This window comes from Botryllus schlosseri, chromosome 12 (assembly GCF_051294905.1).
Source record: "Botryllus schlosseri isolate E-star chromosome 12, Bs_hap1, whole genome shotgun sequence".
Classification (NCBI taxonomy): Eukaryota; Metazoa; Chordata; class Ascidiacea; order Stolidobranchia; family Styelidae; genus Botryllus; species Botryllus schlosseri.
Window position 1 is genome coordinate 178765 of NC_137247.1, and position 22890 is coordinate 201654.

At 40.0% G+C, this 22890-nt stretch overlaps 1 protein-coding gene and 2 long non-coding RNA genes across 3 annotated transcripts in view; all 3 read right to left on the reverse strand.

The window, feature by feature from the left end:
• Nucleotides 1-4078: 4078 nt before the first annotated feature.
• LOC145452633 (uncharacterized) lies at nt 4079-4678 on the reverse strand. The gene is made up of 2 exons (XR_013919456.1): nt 4611-4678; nt 4079-4418 (listed from the first exon to the last, which is right to left on the reverse strand). It is a non-coding gene; the product is annotated as an uncharacterized LOC145452633 (long non-coding RNA).
• A 1694-nt stretch (nt 4679-6372) lies between these two features.
• Nucleotides 6373-7216, reverse strand: LOC145452531 (uncharacterized). Its single transcript, XR_013919416.1, has 2 exons — nt 6713-7216; nt 6373-6520 (listed from the first exon to the last, which is right to left on the reverse strand). It is a non-coding gene; the product is annotated as an uncharacterized LOC145452531 (long non-coding RNA).
• A 6639-nt stretch (nt 7217-13855) lies between these two features.
• The window catches only part of LOC145452231 (actin-binding protein WASF3-like), a 68591-nt gene continuing 59556 nt past the window's right edge, over nt 13856-22890 (reverse strand). The window contains exons 5-9 of the mRNA XM_080330452.1: nt 22420-22582; nt 21695-21858; nt 20558-20775; nt 15008-15141; nt 13856-14263 (exon numbers count right to left, since the gene is read on the reverse strand). Of these exons, the coding sequence (XP_080186578.1) occupies nt 14123-14263; nt 15008-15141; nt 20558-20775; nt 21695-21858; nt 22420-22582 (820 nt within the window). The 3' untranslated portion in view covers nt 13856-14122. The remainder of the gene's footprint in view (nt 14264-15007; nt 15142-20557; nt 20776-21694; nt 21859-22419; nt 22583-22890) is intronic.

The window sequence follows — 22890 nt, forward strand, 5'->3', positions numbered from 1 at the left end:
AAATTTCTGACTATTCGCAGAATCCCTGGTGCCATTCTCAAGACGGTCCGCCCACTTGAAGATAGTGATTCGCATTATCAAATAATTGATACTGATTAAGCTTCTTTTTGTAGGGAATAATATTATTGCCTGAAATTGGATTTACCGACTCTATAACCAATGATTGCTAGAATTTTTATGTTGCTACGTATTTCATACGACTCGCAGGATACCTAATGTCATTTTCAAGAAGGTCGGATGGCTTAGAGACGATAAATTAGGGTCTTGGATAATTGATTCTGAATATATGCTACTTTTTCGGGTGGTCGACGCAGGTCTAGCTTTCAATTGAACTTTTGCGTCTCTCTCACCAATGATTGCAAGACTTCTTCTTTTGCTGCGTGTTTTATACGACTCGCGGGATACCTAATGTCATTTTCAAGAAGGTCGGATGGCTTAGAGACGATGAATTAGGGTGTTGGATAATTGATTCTGAATATATGCTACTTTTTCGGGTGGTCGACGCAGGTCTATAGCTTTGAATTGAACTTTTGCGTCTCTCTAACCAATGATTGCAAGACTTCTTCTTTTGCTGCGTGTTTTATACGACTCGCGGGATACCTAATGTCATTTTCAAGAAGGACGGATGGCTTAAAGACAATAAATTAGGGTCTAGGATAATTGATCCTGATCAAGCTAGTTTTTCAGGTGGGTCAATTCTGGTCTAGCTTTCAATTATACTTTTGTGCCTCTATAACCAATGATTGCAAGAATTCTTCTTGTGTTGCAAATTTCTGACTATTCGCAGAATCCCTGGTGCCATTCTCAAGACGGTCCGCCCACTTAAAGATGGTGATTCGCATTATCAAATAATTGATACTGATTAAGCTTCTTTTTGTAGGGAATAATATTATTGCGTGAAATTGGATTTTGCGACTCTATAACCAATGATTGCTAGAATTTTTATGTTGCTACGTATTTCATACGACTCGCAGGATACCTAATGTCATTTTCAAGAAGGTCGGATGGCTTAGAGACGATGAATTAGGGTGTTGGATAATTGATTCTGAATATATGCTACTTTTTCGGGTGGTCGACGCAGGTCTAGCTTTCAATTGAACTTTTGCGTCTCTCTAACCAATGATTGCAAGACTTCTTCTTTTGCTGCGTGTTTTATACGACTCGCGGGATACCTAATGTCATTTTCAAGAAGGTCGGATGGCTTAGAGACGATGAATTAGGGTGTTGGATAATTGATTCTGAATATATGCTACTTTTTCGGGTGGTCGACGCAGGTCTAGCTTTCAATTGAACTTTTGCGTCCCTCTAACCAATGATTGCAAGACTTCTTCTTTTGCTGCGTGTTTTATACGACTCGCGGGATACCTAATGTCATTTTCAAGAAGGTCGGATGGCTTAAAGACAATAAATTAGGGTGTAGGATAATTGATTCTCATCAAGCTAGTTTCTCAGGGGGGTCAATTCTGGTCTAGCTTTCAATTATACTTTTGTGCCTCTATAACCAATGATTGCAAGAATTCTTCTTGTGTTGCAAATTTCTGACTATTCGCAGAATCCCTGGTGCCATTCTCAAGACGGTCCGCCCACTTAAAGATGGTGATTCGCATTATCAAATAATTGATACTGATTAAGCTTCTTTTTGTAGGGAATAATATTATTGCCTGAAATTGGATTTTGCGACTCTATAACCAATGGTTGCTAGAATTTTTATGTTGCTACGTATTTCATACGACTCGCAGGATACCTAATGTCATTTTCAAGAAGGTCGGATGGCTTAGAGACGATGAATTAGGGTGTTGGATAATTGATTCTGAATATATGCTACTTTTTCGGGTGGTCGACGCAGGTCTAGCTTTCAATTGAACTTTTGCGTCTCTCTAACCAATGATTGCAAGACTTCTTACTTTGCTGCGTGTTTTATACGACTCGCGGGATACCTAATGTCATTTTCAAGAAGGTCGGATGGCTTAGAGACGATGAATTAGGGTGTTGGATAATTGATTCTGAATATATGCTACTTTTTCGGGTGGTCGACGCAGGTCTAGCTTTCAATTGAACTTTTGCGTCCCTCTAACCAATGATTGCAAGACTTCTTCTTTTGCTGCGTGTTTTATACGACTCGCGGGATACCTAATGTCATTTTCAAGAAGGTCGGATGGCTTAAAGACAATAAATTAGGGTGTAGGATAATTGATTCTCATCAAGCTAGTTTCTCAGGGGGGTCAATTCTGGTCTAGCTTTCAATTATACTTTTGTGCCTCTATAACCAATGATTGCAAGAATTCTTCTTGTGTTGCAAATTTCTGACTATTCGCAGAATCCCTGGTGCCATTCTCAAGACGGTCCGCCCACTTGAAGATGGTGATTCGCATTATCAAATAATTGATACTGATTAAGCTTCTTTTTGTAGGGAATAATATTATTGCCTGAAATTGGATTTTCGACTCTATAACCAATGATTGCTAGAATTTGTCGGTTGCTACGTGTTTTATACGACTCTTGGGATACCTAATGTCATTTTAAAGAAGGTCGGATGGCTTGAAGACGATGAATTAGGGTGTAGGATAATTGATTCTGAATATATGCTACTTTTACGGTGGGTCGACGCTGGTCTAGCTTTCAATTGGACTTTTGCGTCTCTCTAACCAATGATTGCAAGACTTCTTCTTTTGCTGCGTGTTCCATACTACTCGCGCGATACCTAATGCCATTTTAGAGACGGTCGGATGGCTAAAAGACGATGAATTAGGGTGTTGGATAATTGATTCTGAATATATGCTACTTTTACGGTGGGTCGACGCTGGTCTAGCTTTCAATTGGACTTTTGCGTCTCTCTAACCAATGATTGCAAGACTTCTTCTTGTGTTTCAAATTTCTGACAATTCACAGAATCCCTGGTGCCATTCTCAAGACGGTCCGCCCACTTAAAGATGGTGATTCGCATTATCAAATAATTGATACTGATTAAGCTTCTTTTTGTAGGGAATAATATTATTGCCTGAAATTGGATTTTGCGACTCTATAACCAATGATTGCAAGAATTCTTCTTGTGTTGCAAATTTCTGACTATTCGGACAATGCCTGGTCCCATTCCCAAGACCGTCCGCCCGCTTGAAGATGTGTCTCCGCATTATTAAATAATTGATACTGATTAAGCTTCTTTTTGTAGGGAATAATATTATTGCCTGAAATTGGATTTTGCGACTCTATAACCAATGATTGCAAGAATTCTTCTTGTGTTGCAAATTTCTGAGTATTCCCACAATCCCTGGTGCAATTTTCAAGACGGTCGGCCCGCTTAAAGATCCGTCTTTGCATCATCTGATAAGTGATTCTGAATAAGCCACTTTTTCAGTGGGTTAGTGGCCTATAGCTTTCAATTAGAGTTTTTCGCCTCTATAACCAATGATTGCAAGAATTCTTCTTGTGTTGCAAATTTCTGACTATTCGCAGAATCCCTGGTGCCATTCTCAAGACGGTCCGCCCACTTAAAGATGTTGATTTGCATTATCAAATAATTGATACTGATTATGCTAGTTTTTTACGGGGGTCAAATCTGGTCTAACTTTCAATCATACTTTTGCGCCACTATAACCAATGATTGCTAGAATTTGTCGGTTGCTACGTGTTTTATACGACTCTCGGGATACCTAATGTCATTTTAAAGAAGGTCGGATGGCTTGAAGACGATGAATTAGGGTGTAGGATAATTGATTCTGATCAAGCTAGTTTTTTACGGGGGTCAAATCTGGTCTAACTTTCAATTATACTTTTGCGCCACTATAACCAATGATTGCTAGAATTTGTCGGTTGCTACGTGTTTTATACGACTCTCGGGATACCTAATGTCATTCTGAAGAAGGTCGGATGGCTTGAAGACGATGAATTAGGGTGTAGCATAATTGATTTTGATCAAGCTCGTTTTTTACGGGGGTCAAATCTGGTCTAACTTTCAATCATACTTTTGCGCCACTATAACCAATGATTGCTAGAATTTGTCGGTTGCTACGTGTTTTATACGACTCTCGGGATACCTAATGTCATTTTAAAGAAGGTCGGATGGCTTGAAGACGATGAATTAGGGTGTAGGATAATTGATTCTGATCAAGCTAGTTTTTTACGGGGGTCAAATCTGGTCTAACTTTCAATTATACTTTTGCGCCACCATAACCAATGATTGCTAGAATTTGTCGGTCGCTAAGTGTTTTATACGACTCTCTGGATACCTAATGTCATCCTGAAGAAGGTCGGATGGCTTGAAGACGATGAATTAGGGTGTAGCATAATTGATTCTGATCAAGCTAGTTTTTTACGGAGGTCAAATCTGGTCTAACTTTCAAATATACTTTTGCGCCACTATAACCAATGATTGCTAGAATTTGTCGGTTGCTACGTGTTTTATACGACTCTCGGGATACCTAATGTCATTCTGAAGAAGGTCGGGTGGCTTGAAGACGATGAATTAGGGTGTAGCATAATTGATTCTGATCAAGCTAGTTCTTTACGGGGGTCAAATCTGGTCTAACTTTCAATCATACTTTTGCGCCACTATAACCAATGATTGCTAGAATTTGTCGGTTGCTACGTGTTTTATACGACTTTTGAGATACCTAATGTCATTTTGAAGAAGGTCGGATGGCTTGAAGACGATGAATTAGGGTGTAGGATAATTGATTCTGAATATATGCTACTTTTACGGTGGGTCGACGCTGGTCTAGCTTTCAATTGGACTTTTGCGTCTCTCTAACCAATGATTGCAAGACTTCTTCTTTTGCTGCGTGTTCCATACTACTCGCGCGATACCTAATGCCATTTTAGAGACGGTCGGATGGCTTAAAGACGATGAATTAGGGTGTTGGATAATTGATTCTGAATATATGCTACTTTTACGGTGGGTCGACGCTGGTCTAGCTTTCAATTGGACTTTTGCGTCTCTCTAACCAATGATTGCAAGACTTCTTCTTGTGTTGCAAATTTCTGACAATTCACAGAATCCCTGGTGCCATTCTCAAGACGGTCCGCCCACTTAAAGATGGTGATTCGCATTATCAAATAATTGATACTGATTAAGCTTCTTTTTGTAGGGAGTAATATTATTGCCTGAAATTGGATTTTGCGACTCTATAACCAATGATTGCAAGAATTCTTCTTGTGTTGCAAATTTCTGACTATTCGGACAATGCCTGGTCCCATTCCCAAGACCGTCCGCCCGCTTGAAGATGTGTCTCCGCATTATCAAATAATTGATACTGATTAAGCTTCTTTTTGTAGGGAATAATATTATTGCCTGAAATTGGATTTTGCGACTCTATAACCAATGATTGCAAGAATTCGTCTTGTGTTGCAAATTTCTGAGTATTCCCACAATCCCTGGTGCAATTTTCAAGACGGTCGGCCCGCTTAAAGATCCGTCTTTGCATCATCTGATAAGTGATTCTGAATAAGCCACTTTTTCAGTGGGTTAGTGGCCTATAGCTTTCAATTAGAGTTTTTCGCCTCTATAACCAATGATTGCAAGAATTCTTCTTGTGTTGCAAATTTCTGACTATTCGCAGAATCCCTGGTGCCATTCTCAAGACGGTCCGCCCACTTAAAGATGTTGATTTGCATTATCAAATAATTGATACTGATTATGCTAGTTTTTTACGGGGGTCAAATCTGGTCTAACTTTCAATCATACTTTTGCGCCACTATAACCAATGATTGCTAGAATTTGTCGGTTGCTACGTGTTTTATACGACTCTCGGGATACCTAATGTCATTTTAAAGAAGGTCGGATGGCTTGAAGACGATGAATTAGGGTGTAGGATAATTGATTCTGATCAAGCTAGTTTTTTACGGGGGTCAAATCTGGTCTAACTTTCAATTATACTTTTGCGCCACTATAACCAATGATTGCTAGAATTTGTCGGTTGCTACGTGTTTTATACGACTCTCGGGATACCTAATGTCATTCTGAAGAAGGTCGGATGGCTTGAAGACGATGAATTAGGGTGTAGCATAATTGATTTTGATCAAGCTCGTTTTTTACGGGGGTCAAATCTGGTCTAACTTTCAATTATACTTTTGCGCCACTATAACCAATGATTGCTAGAATTTGTCGGTTGCTACGTGTTTTATACGACTCTCGGGATACCTAATGTCATTTTAAAGAAGGTCGGATGGCTTGAAGACGATGAATTAGGGTGTAGGATAATTGATTCTGATCAAGCTAGTTTTTTACGGGGGTCAAATCTGGTCTAACTTTCAATTATACTTTTGCGCCACCATAACCAATGATTGCTAGAATTTGTCGGTTGCTAAGTGTTTTATACGACTCTCTGGATACCTAATGTCATCCTGAAGAAGGTCGGATGGCTTGAAGACGATGAATTAGGGTGTAGCATAATTGATTCTGATCAAGCTAGTTTTTTACGGAGGTCAAATCTGGTCTAACTTTCAAATATACTTTTGCGCCACTATAACCAATGATTGCTAGAATTTGTCGGTTGCTACGTGTTTTATACGACTCTCGGGATACCTAATGTTATTCTGAAGAAGGTCGGGTGGCTTGAAGACGATGAATTAGGGTGTAGCATAATTGATTCTGATCAAGCTAGTTTTTTACGGGGGTCAAATCTGGTCTAACTTTCAATCATACTTTTGCGCCACTATAACCAATGATTGCTAGAATTTGTCGGTTGCTACGTGTTTTATACGACTTTTGGGATACCTAATGTCATTTTGAAGAAGGTCGGATGGCTTGAAGACGATGAATTAGGGTGTAGGATGATTGATTCTGATCAAGCTAGTTTTTTACGGGGGTCAAATCTGGTCTAACTTTCAATTATACTTTTGCGCCACCATAACCAATGATTGCTAGAATTTGTCGGTTGCTAAGTGTTTTATACGACTCTCTGGATACCTAATGTCATTTTGAAGAAGGTCGGATGGCTTGAAGACGATGAATTAGGGTGTAGGATAATTGATTCTGATCAAGCTAGTTTTTTACGGGGGTCAAATCTGGTCTAACTTTCAATTATACTTTTGCGCCACTATAACCAATGATTGCTAGAATTTGTCGGTTGACACGTGTTTTATACGACTCTCGGGATACCTAATGTCATTTTGAAGAAGGTCGGATGGCTTGAAGACGATGAATTAGGGTGTAGGATAATTGATTCTGATCAAGCTAGTTTTTTACGGGGGTCAAATCTGGTCTAACTTTCAATTATACTTTTGCGCCACTATAACCCATGATTGCTAGAATTTGTCGGTTGCTACGTGTTTTATACGACTCTCGGGATACCTAATGTCATTCTGAAGAAGGTCGGATGGCTTGAAGACGATGAATTAGGGTGTAGCATAATTGATTCTGATCAAGCTAGTTTTTTACGGGGGTCAAATCTGGTCTAACTTTCAATTATACTTTTGCGCCACTATAACCAATGATTGCTAGAATTTGTCGGTTGCTACGTGTTTTATACGACTCTTGGGATACCTATTGTCATTCTGAAGAAGGTCGGATGGCTTGAAGACGATGAATTAGGGTGTAGGGGAGACCGGGGACAAATGTAACTAGGGGCAAATGTAACAATCGACCTCACCGCTAGTAGGATGGAGAAATCAGCGTGATATTTTAAGTGCGCATGCAGTAGTTATCTCTCCTATTATACCTGGAGTTACGTTGAGCTACGATGCGAAACCCCGGAATAATTTGCAAAAAACGAAATTTTTGACCCTTGAGTAAAGTTTTTCTGGTCTGGAATAATTTGTCTGGACGAATAGTACCTCAAGTAGTTACAACGTAATATGTGTAGCTGGAACAATGTTACTATAGTCTACCGTGGTGATGGAAAGAATAGGACTTGCATCGCCGGGAAGGTACCATACTGAGACACTAATCATGGTCGAGCGTGTCAGGGGCAATCGTAACACTCTGTTACTTTTGCCCCGTTACAATATGTTATAAATTCTGATTGTCTTTGTTAATATGTTGGTATTACCATTCATCTACTGCAGAATAATCTTGCAACAGCCAGAAGTTCACCAGAACAGATACTGCCTTGCGATACCAATTCTAACATGATCATCTGTCGAAACGGCCATACAATAGTGGTGATGTGAATCTGACGGTTCGGTTATTTTCGTGATTCAACCACCCTTTCTCATGTTGATCGACTTTTGGTGTGTCGAACTTCAATAGTCATGTCTTAATTCTCGTCCTCTGAATTTGATCATGGCCCACTTACATTTTGATATATGATGTGAACAATTTATGTTAATTTTCTACAGCACAGATAAATGTCATTATAGCTTTGACGCCACACAATGTTGCGTCCTCGTTTTACTATACTATCATCGGCCCATTCAACCAAGATATGTTAGCCAGGTCGGTTACGCACCTTCGCAGGTGACCGAATGACCAACCCATTATGCCTGCTGAACGAAAGAACCTTAGTAGAAGAGGCCGAATAGGTGTAGGGAGATGATGGAATGAATGTGTCTCTTGTACACTTTAAGCTTGAACAAGACACGAAGGGTGATATTGCATTCAGATGCCATGAATGCGATGGGGCGTAGCCTGGAAGCGTTCAAACGTCTCTTCCTTTAGTTTCATGCAATATTACAATTTGTGCTTCCGTTTTCGTTGTTCATTCAGTTTGTGTTTAGTTATAAATAACACTGTTACAATTGCCCCGCAAGGGTGGTACAATTGCCCCTGGGTACGGGGCGATTGTAACATCTGAGCAGCGATTTTTGCGACCTAAAATTTCCATGATTGATTGTTGATTGAGTTCCAATTTAGTTTTCATATCAACTATCGAGTTGTTGGCTTCTTTATATAAAACTTTGGAAGTGAAATTTCCACGAGAAGAACACGTAATGTTGGAAAATACGAAAAGTGTTACAATTGTCCCCGGTCTCCCCTAGCATAATTGATTCTGATCAAGCTAGTTTTTTACGGGGGTCAAATCTGGTCTAACTTTCAATCATACTTTTGCGCCACTATAACCAATGATTGCTAGAATTTGTCGGTTGCTATGTGTTTTACACGACTTTTGGGATACCTAATGTCATTTTGAAGAAGGTCGGATGGCTTGAAGACGATGAATTAGGGTGTAGGATAATTGATTCTGATCAAGCTAGTTTTTTACGGGGGTCAAATATGGTCTAACTTTCAATTATACTTCTGCGCCACTATAACCAATGATTGCTAGAATTTGTCGGTTGCTACGTGTTTTATACGACTTTCTGGATACCTAATGTCATTTTGAAGAAGGTCGGATGGCTTGAAGACGATGAATTAGGGTGTTGGATAATTGATTCTGAATATATGCTACTTTTACGGTGGGTCGACGCTGGTCTAGCTTTCAATTGGACTTTTGCGTCTCTCTAACCAATGATTGCAAGAATTCTTCTTTTGCTGCGTGTTTTATACGACTCGCGGGATACCTAATGTCATTTTCAAGAAGGTCGGATGGCTTAAAGACAATAAATTAGGGTCTAGGATAATTGATTCTGATCAAGCTAGTTTTTCAGGTGGGTCAATTCTGGTCTAGCTTTCAATTATACTTTTGTGCCTCTATAACCAATGATTGCAAGAATTCTTCTTTTGCTGCGTGTTTTATACGACTCGCGGGATACCTAATGTCATTTTCAAGAAGGTCGGATGGCTTAGAGACGATGAATTAGGGTGTTGGATAATTAATTCTGAATATATGCTACTTTTACGGTGGGTCGACGCTGGTCTAGCTTTCAATTGAACTTTTGCGTCTCTCTAACCAATGATTGCAAGACTTCTTCTTTTGCTGCGTGTTTTATACGACTCGCGGAATACCTAATGTCATTTTCAAGAACGTCGGATGGCTTAAAGACAATAAATTAGGGTCTAGGATAATTGATTCTGATCAAGCTAGTTTTTCAGGTGGGTCAATTCTGGTCTAGCTTTCAATTATACTTTTGTGCCTCTATAACCAATGATTGCAAGAATTCTTCTTTTGCTGCGTGTTTTATACGACTCGCGGGATACCTAATGTCATTTTCAAGAAGGTCGGATGGCTTAGAGACGATGAATTAGGGTGTTGGATAATTAATTCTGAATATATGCTACTTTTACGATGGGTCGACGCTGGTCTAGCTTTCAATTGAACTTTTGCGTCTCTCTAACCAATGATTGCAAGACTTCTTCTTTTGCTGCGTGTTTTATACGACTCGCGGGATACCTAATGTCATTTTCAAGAAGGTCGGATGGCTTAGAGACGATGAATTAGGGTGTTGGATAATTAATTCTGAATATATGCTACTTTTACGGTGGGTCGACGCTGGTCTAGCTTTCAATTGAACTTTTGCGTCTCTCTAACCAATGATTGTAAGACTTCTTCTTTTGCTGCGTGTTTTATACGACTCGCGGGATACCTAATGTCATTTTCAAGAAGGTCGGATGGCTTAAAGACAATAAATTAGGGTGTAGGATAATTGATTCTGATCAAGCTAGTTTTTCAGGTGGGTCAATTCTGGTCTAGCTTTCAATTATACTTTTGTGCCTCTATAACCAATGATTGCAAGAATTCTTCTTGTGTTGCAAATTTCTGACTATTCGCAGAATCCCTGGTGCCATTCTCAAGACGGTCCGCCCACTTAAAGATGGTGATTCGCATTATCAAATAATTGATACTGATTAAGCTTCTTTTTGTAGGGAATAATATTATTGCCTGAAATTGGATTTTCGACTCTATAACCAATGATTGCTAGAATTTGTCGGTTGCTACGTGTTTTATACGACTCTCGGGATACCTAATGTCATTCTGAAGAAGGTCGGATGGCTTGAAGACGATGAATTAGGGTGTAGCATAATTGATTCTGATCAAGCTAGTTTTTTACGGGGGTCAAATCTGGTCTAACTTTCAATCATACTTTTGCGCCACTATAACCAATGATTGCTAGAATTTGTCGGTTGCTACGTGTTTTATACGACTTTTGGGATACCTAATGTCATTTTGAAGAAGGTCGGATGGCTTGAAGACGATGAATTAGGGTGTAGGATAATTGATTCTGATCAAGCTAGTTTTTTACGGGGGTCAAATCTGGTCTAACTTTCAATTATACTTTTGCGCCACCATAACCAATGATTGCTAGAATTGGTCGGTTGCTAAGTGTTTTATACGACTCTCTGGATACCTAATGTCATTTTGAAGAAGGTCGGATGGCTTGAAGACGATGAATTAGGGTGTAGGATAATTGATTCTGATCAAGCTAGTTTTTTACGGGGGTCAAATCTGGTCTAACTTTCAATTATACTTTTGCGCCACTATAACCAATGATTGCTAGAATTTGTCGGTTGACACGTGTTTTATACGACTCTCGGGATACCTAATGTCATTTTGAAGAAGGTCGGATGGCTTGAAGACGATGAATTAGGGTGTAGGATAATTGATTCTGATCAAGCTAGTTTTTTACGGGGGTCAAATCTGGTCTAACTTTCAATTATACTTTTGCGCCACTATAACCAATGATTGCTAGAATTTGTCGGTTGCTACGTGTTTTATACGACTCTCGGGATACCTAATGTCATTACCTGTACAGAATAGTAACTTTATTTGTTATATATTTCCACGACGGTAATGATTTTCAACAGATGCCAACACCTAAAGACATTTTACATCATTATCACCAATCTTTAGCGACACATCGCGCGCTAAGTTCATATACGGATCTACTGAAGCCACCAAGTCAGTACATGTACTGCGACAACACAGACTTCACACCAATATATACGTATTTATTAAAGTTTTTCAAACGTAAAATTGCATCGGGAGATGGCGAGGTCTCAACGGTGACAAATAGTGATTTTTTTGTGCAGGTCATTGCTTGTAATCGTACACAAATGGACTCCGTCGGTATGTTACTGCGCCTGAAAAACGAACTTGAGTACCGGTACTAGCAGAAGTCAAAATTTCGAGCCATTATTGCGGATTTGACGTCACAATGATAACCTTGAAGCATCGACGGCCGAAGATCATGTCGGCAGCAGTATTTCACGACGGTTCTGAACCTCCGCATTGCCATTGAAAATGAATTAACGATTTAAGGATAATATATTATTAATATATAATATAATAATAATATTCTGTGAAATTTACAACGTCACAGCTAATCTATAAGTACCATAGAAACACCAACAAAATCCATACCTTGGCAGCAGCGCGCCTGAAATCAGTCAAATTTCAGTTCGTACCGAAGCCTGTCCTAGCAACACGACAGCATTAATCAAGGCACGTTACGCATCATTAGATAGATATCGTTTGCGGCTACAATACGGACGTAGGTACGTCTCGGTAGCTAAGGTAGCGACGAAGTTACGATCGGTTGAAATTGGGGTTATTTGGTGAAAATCGCGGCGTTCTGAAGACAATCGTCAAATTTAGCTCGGCGTCTAAAGAGCTAAGCGTCGCGTCCAGGAAATTTTCAATCTTTGCGAGTTTGATAAGACTAGGCTTACCATATTTTGAAAATGTAAAAAGAGTACACTTCTTCAGAAATTTGCAAGATGCAACACCGGAGTAGAATTCTCAAAAATCGTGTGCCACTTTGTGATCGGTTGACTAAAAATAACAGGTCATCACTTCCGCTCAGAGCTCAAAATACCGTTTTTTCACTCCTGTGCTAATTCGCGGCATATCACTCGCAATTTGCTCTAAATTTGACCTAAATTTTCAAAAAAGAGGACAAAATCTCAAAAAAGAGGACAAAAGGGCGTCCTCCGAGGACACTTTCAAAAAAGTCAAAAAAGAGGACAAATCCTCTCAAAAGAGGACGTATGGTAAGCCTAGATAAGACCGGCTGAAGCTCCAGTGCCATTTTCAATACCGTCCGCCCGCTTAAACACGTTGAATTAGGGTATCAGATAATTGATATTGAATATGCTACTTTTTCAGGGGTCAATGAATAGCTTTATTTCGTCGGGTCTTTTTTGTCGCCGTAAGAACGGCAACGGCGGGGGAAGAGGAGCCCAGATAAACCTCCGACGGGTATCGAAGCGGGTCCTTCATATTGGTGGGCGCTTATCGTTACAACTATACGCTATCTCCCCCGCTATCCCGCCGAGATCCATCGCGTTTAGCATCTCCCATATTTTTCCTAATTCTCCACTCCTGTAAAACTTGTACATGCAGACTGCACATTTATCTACTAAAATTCAGTCTTGCAAGTCTAGTGTCGTGATGGTTTTTGGTCCGAGGATTTCTCGAGATGCATAGGATTGAAAAGACATTGAGATAATTCACTTATTACGATATCAGAAAGATCGATCGCGTTCGGCATCGCCTATATTTTTTCCAATTTTCAACTCACGTAAAACTAGTGTATATACAGACTGCGCAAGTGCGCATTTTAATCTTCTCAAAATCAGTATTGCAAGTGTGGTGATGGTTCTTCAACTGAGGATTGCTCGAGATGAGCAGGCTTCAAAATACACCGAGATAATTCACTTATTGCGATAACAGAAAAATCTATCGCGTATAGCATCGTCTGTATTTCTTCTAATTTTCCCCCTATGTAAAACTGGTGTATATACAGACTGCATATTAAAATCTTGAAAGCCTGGTGTCGTGATGGATCTTGGTCCGAGAATTTCTCGAAATGCATAGGATTCAAAATACATCGACATAATTCACTTATTGCGATATCAACAGTATTGAGTTGATTTATCGTCAAGTGTCGATACTATTTTCCACCGTGGAAGGCTTGAAACCTAGATTGGTCCTATCGCAGCGTATGAAACATCCAGTACAAAGCTACGCATGTTACTTATTGTAGATCCCATTTCTTTCAAGACGTGATCATCACAGCATTGTCACAAAATGCAGTGAAATAGTTCTGTCAAAAATACCAAAACATCTTTATTGTGTGCTATAGAACTGACATTATATTCTTTGTGGTCACATGAAAGCAACCTATTTCAACTTTGCACATTATTCATACTGCTGTCACTTGATAACGAGTGATACATGATTCGAATCCTAATACACGGTTCAGACTCAAATCACATAGCTACTCGATTTTTCCCAGGACTATTTGTAAGTCAAGCAGGGAATAAGCAAGTTCTGGATTAGTGTTCAAGTTCTTCGGACTCCAAGTCGGCTCAGTCCCAATCATCATCTGAAGCAAATGTAGAGTCGGAAACATCGGAATCGGAGAATTCAACGGCGATTCTCCTTGCCAGAATGGAAGCCACGTCCTGACTGGCAGAGGTAGGGGCCTGACTTCTCTCCTTTTGCTCCACCTGATATTGGAAGAGTTGGATAATGAGAATGAAAATGCAACCAGCTTGCTCATACAGAGTTAGACAGCTAGAAAATTTCCAGCCTTGTCAAAAGTACGGTGGAATGATATTTATAACCACACAAATTAAAGTAAAATTAGAATGCAGTTTTTTTTCAAATTGATGTACAATGAGATTTATGGCTACAGAGTTTTATTGCCAAATTATACTACAATTAGGTTTATAGCTACACAGGTTTTTTCTAAATTACAGTAGAAGTACATTTATGGCTAGTTGTTTTCAAATTAGAATAGAATCAGAATGATAACTAGGAACTACACATATTTTTTTAAATTACAGTAGAATTACATTTATGGTTACACAGTGTTTACCTAGATTAGAGTAGAATTAAATCTATTGCAACAGGTTTTTTTCTCTAAATTAAAGTAAAATTAAAAGGTAGCTACAAAGTTTCTTCAACTTGGCTTTCAATTAGAATTGCTAAACTTGCAAAAGCTTGTAAATTGAAATAAATTGCGAATTCGAATGAAATACGACAAAAACAGAGTTAGTTCATATCAAATGTCTGTACAGCAAGCTTGGCTTGGCTCGTCTCGCACTACACAGTTCTCCTGTAGCTTTTTCAGGAGAAGCAGTTATTACATTAGAACCAAACTGAGAGCATAGAAACATGTGACGAACAGGATTCATGATCGAACGAGACAGCTCGAATGATCTAATAGTCCAAGTGCGTGCTCGACTCACCTTTTTGAGATTGATCCCGATACGAATGGCCTGAAGAAGGTTGCTACGTTCGTCCACGACCGGTTCCGATTTGGGCTCGGCCTTCTTCAAGGAAACATTCTGCAGTTGCGCCCCCAAGCCCGAAATGCCACCGTCTGGTCAAGAAAAAGATAATTCACTCCCTACATTTGCAGCCACTCAAGCACATATAACAAGGCTGTCTATTTCTAATTAGTCACAACCAAAGCCTGGCTAATTATCGCTTTGCCGACCTTATCCAGTCAATATCACACTTTGAAAGAAATGTCCGTGTCGGCCGTTACAAGCAGGATCATATCAGCAATTTCCGTCAAGTCGCGACTTATTAACTGGGAATAATGATCCATTTCTTACATCTTACAGGCAGAAATGGGCACAGTTAGGCATTGTCAATTCTCCATTACAAGTAGAAATAGCGATTTACAAGTGAGTAATACAGGCCTGATTTTGAATAACACATGAAAACTGTTACTTGGAAGTAGTGGAAAATCATAATTGTGCAGTGTGAAAGTAGTGCATGTAGGCAAAATCTACTTGATCAATCTGAAAGTGTACAAGCAGGCTACTTTGTTACAGGCCACATCCACTTACAGGTGTCCAGATGCAGCCTTTGTAGTACGCTGGCTACTTGATAAAATTGTTATATTACCTAAAAAAAAACGCCGCACACCAATGGTAGTAGAATATTTTGGATTCGTTCATTAAAATAAAAATATTTTCAAATTTCACTGGTTAGTGGCTACACCATAAAATTGTTAGGTTGTCAGGAAAAATGCATAACAACTTTGGCTCTATTCCAACCAATAGAAGGGAGGTTGTTGAAGTACAAAATTTTGGATTTGGAGAAAATCGCATTTACGGTGGTAAGTTCTTTCATTCCTTATGATAGATCTACCCACCATAAATACTAAAATTTGAAATCTTACATTTTGAACAGCAATAACTTCAGCCATAGGCGCCGACTTTTATTTTTTTACGAGGTGGCGAAGTCTTGTGACGTCATTATTGTTCCATATTGATGACGTCATAGTCGCACTAAAACGCACTTTACCACATGCCGCTTATACGCACAGCGTTAAACCATTCGTGTGACGTTTTAATACCGGCCCTGCACTGATTAATATCAAACCATGAAGTCGAGTTATTAAATGGAATCTCAAAACGGTTCGATCATTCGTCCGACGATGTATACGATGCATACGTCAGACGGAATGCATCCAACAAAAAGCAGAATTTACGTCAATGAGAACTTGGGAGTTGCGTCAATGTTATTAACGCGCAATACGTCGTGTAAGTAAAGAAATACACTACGCACTGGCAGGTAGCACGTGAGACACGACAACACTCGAATATGAGGTTTCAAGCAGACAATAATGATGATTACAAACGCGAAATCGCGCAGCCAATCTGCAATTCTCTCGTGGTTTCTGGCTTCGCGTTGAGTAGCTCGCATCGCGGCAATTGTTTGCAGATTAAAACAACGAGTTTGGCGGCATTGGTGATTTCATTTACGTTCACTAGGCATTTTTGGAGTACATCGGTGTATATGTCGAAGATAGATCTAGGAACAATATATAACGTCCTATTCCTGTTTAATGTATCAACTATGGGCTAAAACAGAGATGGTCAACCTTTTTGCTAGTCACAGCCGCATTTGATTACTTGAGCAGCCTACGGCCGCATTCCTGGGCATAGTGGACGCCAAATATCCATATTAAACTGTCCTTGCCCATTACCGTTGAATTCCGAACTAATATATGTTTTCATATCGGCTTATTATACGCACCAAAATTGACGACCGCCAGTACATACTAATTGAATTACGTGTTGACGGCCGCGCAAATTTCCTTTCCACGACCACAGGTTGGCCACCCATGGGCTACCATTAATTCCAGTTCCGGGTGCATGCCGCGATTATATCAATAGAAATCGACGGTCCCAAAATGACCAATAGTTTAAAATTCGATATTATTCTTCTCGAAACAAGTACGTCCAGCAATCAAGTTTATCGGAATAGCATATAGAAGGTTCCCTGTTCAAACGAATCGAATAAATTACGAGTTTGTGCCACCCAGAATCTCGTGATGCATCAATATCTGACAAGGGCATGGCATACTGCACGTTAATAACGAAAATAACAATTTGAAAATGACATTGTAGGACAATTTCAGAGTACAAATGTATCACGCAGACAACAAGAAATATAGATGAGGGCAAATGAGAAAGCGTGTATTCTGATCAGTATTGCCACGAATGGGTTTTGAGTCTGATACCGTATTGAGTAGCTTTCGTCGCGACAATTGCTATCTCATTATATCAGTGTTTAAGCTGTATTGCTGCATTTCCCGAGTAATGTTGCTGGCAAAGCCTTGTTAGAGAAACGATGATATAATGTGAACTGGACCTATTGCAGATGTGATTGTTCAATCCTGCGGAATCAGGCTTGTTCGAGCAGACTTGGACAACTAGAAAATTTTCAGCTTTTCAAAATTAGATTAGAATTAGATTACCGGCATTTCGCTTTAATTTAGTGAAATTAGACAACTAGAATTATGTAGTTGTCTAAGCATATACTTGGACAACTAGAAAATTTTCAGCTTCTCCAAATTAGACTAGAATTAGATTACTGGCATTTCACTCTTAATTTAGTGAAATTAGACAACTAGAATTATCTAGTTGTCTAATTTCACTAAATTTCACTAAAACTAGAATATTTTCAGCTTTTCCAAATTAGATCAGAATTAGATTACTGCCACTTCGCTAATTTAGTGAAATTAGACAACTAGAATTATCTAGTTGTCAAAGTCTGTGTTCGAGATGCGATAATCGGGCTAGCGACTATTGCCACGTGCACAGTAGGACTGTTCAAAAATAACTTTTTTTCCCAGATTACAGCCATTCACTGATTAAATTGTCAGGTTACCCTAAAAAACGCTGCACACCAAATTTGGTTAAATTCTAACGAGTATAGTAGGACTCCGCAGATCCAATTAAAATTTTTAATTTATTAATTATTATGGAAAATGTTTAAAAAAAATTTCAAATTTTTCTGCCAACCCCATGAAATTGTTGAGCTGTCTTCATAGACGTTGCAGAACAAATTTGAGTCAATTCCGACCATTAGAAGCGGAGTTATGTGAGTTTTTCGGTGATAATCCTCGGATGATCCTTGATCAGTGGATTATCTGCGATTTATCAACGAAAAACTCACATGACTCCGCTTCTACTGGTGGGAATTGACTCAAATTTGTTTTGCAACGTCTTTGAAGACTCGTCGGCCATCGAGTGAACACTTTGGCTTGGCTATTCGGCCATGCTTGCGCTGAGTCTTCAATCAGCAAATTGTTATTTACTACTTACAATACACTTTTCTTCGTCGTGATTCAGACATGAATTTCGAGTGTCCTGCTGATGATTTGATTACCAGGGGAATGTGAATAAGTTCACCTAGTTTGTAATCAAACGGTAGTTTGTACTATATCCATGCACCAGAACATAAAACCCTCGAATTGTGGCAGCAGCGTATGTGAGCAGATCGCGAAGAAGATTTCGGTAGCCTACGGGTAATTCGTAGCAGTACCGGTACTGCTAACTTCCGTTGCAATCATAATTAAATTCCTGGTTTCTCAATGCGTCCAAGTTCCGTCGGGAGTGCAGCCATGATTAATTTGATACGAAAAGTGTATTGTAAGTAGCAAATAACAATTTGCTGATTGAAGACTCAGCGCGAGCATGGCCGAACGGCCAAGCCGAAGTTCTCAACTTTCTTCCCTCGACCTGCTAACCTTGAAATCCTAATTAAGAATTGTACAGCGTGTTTATTGATCAGCGAGACGCAGACACGGCGGCACCAGTACGACAATGCTATTCTCAAATCCGCATTGTCTTCGCGATTATTGGCGAGAAATGGCCTACGATTGACATTCACATTTCAAAATACAAGCCTAGCAATCCACGTTCCCGATTGTTAGGTGGCTTGCTGTCGTTCAAATACAGGCCTATGTTGTCGCTGAACGGGAGAATTGAGTAGGCCTAGTAGTAAAGTTAACCTAATTATATCAGCTGACAAGTTTCTCTGTCGATCAAGTTATTATCCCAGTGTGTACTCTGTATTAATTGACTGACTTGCGTGCTTGCAATTAAGGTCTAATTATCTTCGCGCGTACTACACGCTCAGCCGTACGGCTAAGCCATCGAAAAGCACACATTCGTGTACGACGTGCACAGTTCACACCACCTCTCTCTGTGGCGATCGCGATTGCCCACGTTTATGCTACCGCCTTATTCCGCACTTCTTCGTCCGCTGCGATACTACCGACTGTGCGCATAATATCGTCAAAACCCAACAAAATCGCGCATCTCTGGCCGGAACTAGGCGCTTGAAGACGGGCGACGTTTGCCGGCTCATGACTAAATGTGAGCATTCACGAATTTCTTTCAATCATACCGTAAAAGAAACACGATTTTCAGGCAATGTCTGTATCGTATTCGTACATCTCTCACTCACCGCAAATCTCTTTTTATTATTAAACTATAATATATCGTAAATATTAGCCATGGTGTGGACTGTGGAGACGAGTGATCGTAATAATGATGTTATAATAGTCAATTTCGTAACGCAAACAGAAGATAAAATAAGATGAAAAAAAGATGATAATTAGGTGGCATATCCTAGTATATGAGATATTGTGGCCCGATAATTTTGAGCGCAGAATAGTAACTTGTCCATTAGTCTACCGGTACTACTGTTTCGTCATCGTGATTCAGACATGAACTTCGAGTGTCCTGTTGATGATTTGCTTACCAGGGGAATGTGAATAAGTTCACCTAGTTTGTAATCAAACGGTAGTTTGTATTGTATCCATGCACCAGAACATAAAACCCTCGAATTGTGGCAGCAGCGTATGTGAGCAGATCGCGAAGAAGATTTCGGTAGCCTACGGGTAATTCGTAGCGGTACCGGTACTGCTAACTTCGTCTTTGCAATTATGTGTCGCGTCGGCCAATTAGATTAGATTTTCCTAAAATGCGTCTCTCGTTTTAGCAAGGCGAGAGAGAAATCGAGTGAAGAAAGTTGAGAACGTCAGCAACTGCTACAGCCGAAATGTAGCTGGACAAGCGCAGAATTCGTATGGAATTAGCGAAATATAAGGTCCTATTTCATCCTTTCGACTAATTCGGCGCATATTTCCAATATTTTGTAGGGGTTTTAGTCCCCTTAAATAACATTAAGACGGCATATTCGCCTTCTGATACGTAAAAATGAATATGTTAAACTAATACATTAGCAAATATTAGAGGCTATATTTGACATCAATTGTTAGGATCTTGAAAAGGGGGGGTGTGCAGGCATTCGTCATTCTCGTGCATATGAAAATCACCTCCTGAAATTTGATATCAAGTTGGACATGTACGATTTTTCGATATACATTCACATGAACAGAATTATCCAACAATTGCGTGCCTTGGAGTGGAGTTTTATCAAAATCAGCGGTAATAGAAGCACTACAAATTGCGACGCGCAAGACTCACCCGAGCTAGCTGTTGGTGCGGCAATGGGAGGTGGGGGTGGAGGGGGTGCGGGGGCGGGTGGTGGTGGAGGTCCATCGGACACAGGGGCTGGAGGCGGGGGCAAATGCTCGTGGGGCAAGGGTGGGGGCGGCTCCACAAATGAGGGTTGGTATGGTTCAGGGGGTGGCGGGGCATCGGGCGGCGGCAAGTCCAGTTGATCGTCCATGGGCGGTGGCATTCTGGAAAAGAGACAAGAACAATTGTACAAACTGATTACTTTTCGAAATACACCATCGAAACTAGAATTGAAAATACTTCATTTTCAAAATCTGCAACTAGAACTAGAACTAACAACTTGAAATAAAACTATATAGAAATTTCAAGCAAAATTCAAATCCATCCTCATGTCCTAAAATAATCGCAGAAGTGAACCGCAGCAAACTCTAAGAACAGGGGATTCAACCTGTTTCATACTGTGGCCCCTCCTTTTGGAAATTTTGAAAAATCGATGTTATGTTTGAGTTGAACAGTCATGTGTGCTACACGTTCTTTCATCGCCCACAGACAGAGCCGGTCAAAGTATCAAGTACAAGTAACACCATAAACGTCTACTCAACTACTAGTAGCAAGCAGCTCTCTAAACCAAGTTTTGAAAAGCTTCTTGGAGGTACACAACTTTAATGTACAATTGAAAAGAATATTATCAGCTGACACTCGTCAGGTGCAATCCTCAGCAACTAGTAGGGAATTCAAAAGAACATCGTAACACAAAATATGATGTCACCTGCAAGATTGTTGATATACGATGTTCTTTTGGATTCTCTACTAGTTGCTGACGATAACCGCTGACGAGTGTCAGCCAAAAATATTCGGGTTCATTTCAAGACCTAGTTTTGCATAGAGAACTGAAAAAAGTTACATACAAGTAGTCAAAAATCAGAACCATTTGAGGAAGTCGGCAAAATTTACTTTGAAGAGTAAAAGTACTTTTCACCTCTACCCACAGGTTGAGAACTCCTGTGTTAGAAATACCCATTTCAAAATCAAAATCCTTCCAAATTAGGTTGTTCAAAAATATCTATTTTCGGAAAATTTCATTAGCTAGTTCATAAAATTGCACATCTCTGAAAATCAGAAAGATCGCGGATAGTGGCTTACTCGTGGATGGGAGTTTGGTGTTGTTGATCGACAGATTCTTTGCGAGCCTGCGGCTGCTTTTTCGTGGAAGCTCTCTTGACCGAAGCTTGAGAGGAATCCACAAACTCTGCGCCATGACGCATCCGTTCCGCCTGTTGCTTGCGCGTGTTCACCGCTTGCCTCACCTAAAACAACAAAAGGCACATCTGCTGCATACAATGGCTCTCATCCCACATCCTCGTTGTTGTCGAGCATTTTGTAAAGCGAGTCGATTTAGTTGATGGGGTCGCAAGCACACCAAAACATGCCTCTCTGCAATCCTCTGCATAGTGCACACAGGCTCGTTTTGCGGATTCACTGATTACATTTTCTCAAAAACGCTTCAGACCAAATTTGGCTCGAATCCAACAAAAAGTGACTTTTCAACAGCCCTAGTACGCACGAACGCGGAAATCACTTGTCAAGCCATGGTCAACCCACAGCATTGTCCAAAGTGAAATGTAACATGCATGGTAAAAAATACCAGATTTTCTTTGTAACACAGAACTGGTGACATTTTCTTGCCATCCCCAAACCCCAAACCCATCCTGACAAGTTGGTGAGGAAGGGAGATGGGTTACGTTAATGTTGTTGCGGGTCAGGAAGCGCGCAAGACCTGAGAATTCTTATTCTTTCCAAGATGGAAGACGGAAACCGAATTGGATCAGAGCCCAATTCTTCCAGAGGCGGGGCATACAAGAACGTACCTTCTCCTCTCTCCGTAAATTGTGCGTCCCTTTTCTATCGCGTCGTCGCTGCTCTCTCCTTTTCTCCTTGGCTTCTCTCGTCTCCTTCTGAATGGCCTCCCTCCACAAGTTGAAGAAGTAATCCGGATCCGTGTAGATTTTCAGACCGTCCTTGCCATCGTCACTGGAATGAGGCGTCGTCACTCGTCAGCACTCAATAGGGTTGATCAAATATTTTTTCTAGATTCTGAGGATTCACTGATTACATTGTTAGGTTGTCTAAAACCGCTGCACACCAAATTTGACTCGATTCAAACTGGTAGGTTGAAAATTTGTATTCAAAATATGTCAACCGCCTGGTAAATTTTACTGTCAACCCAATGAAATGCAATTCCAGCCCTTAGAAACAAAGTTATTGGGGTTTTTCATTCATAATTCTGGGATTATCTACCCTCCAGGATATTTTTGCGAATCAAAAATTTTCAACTGCAA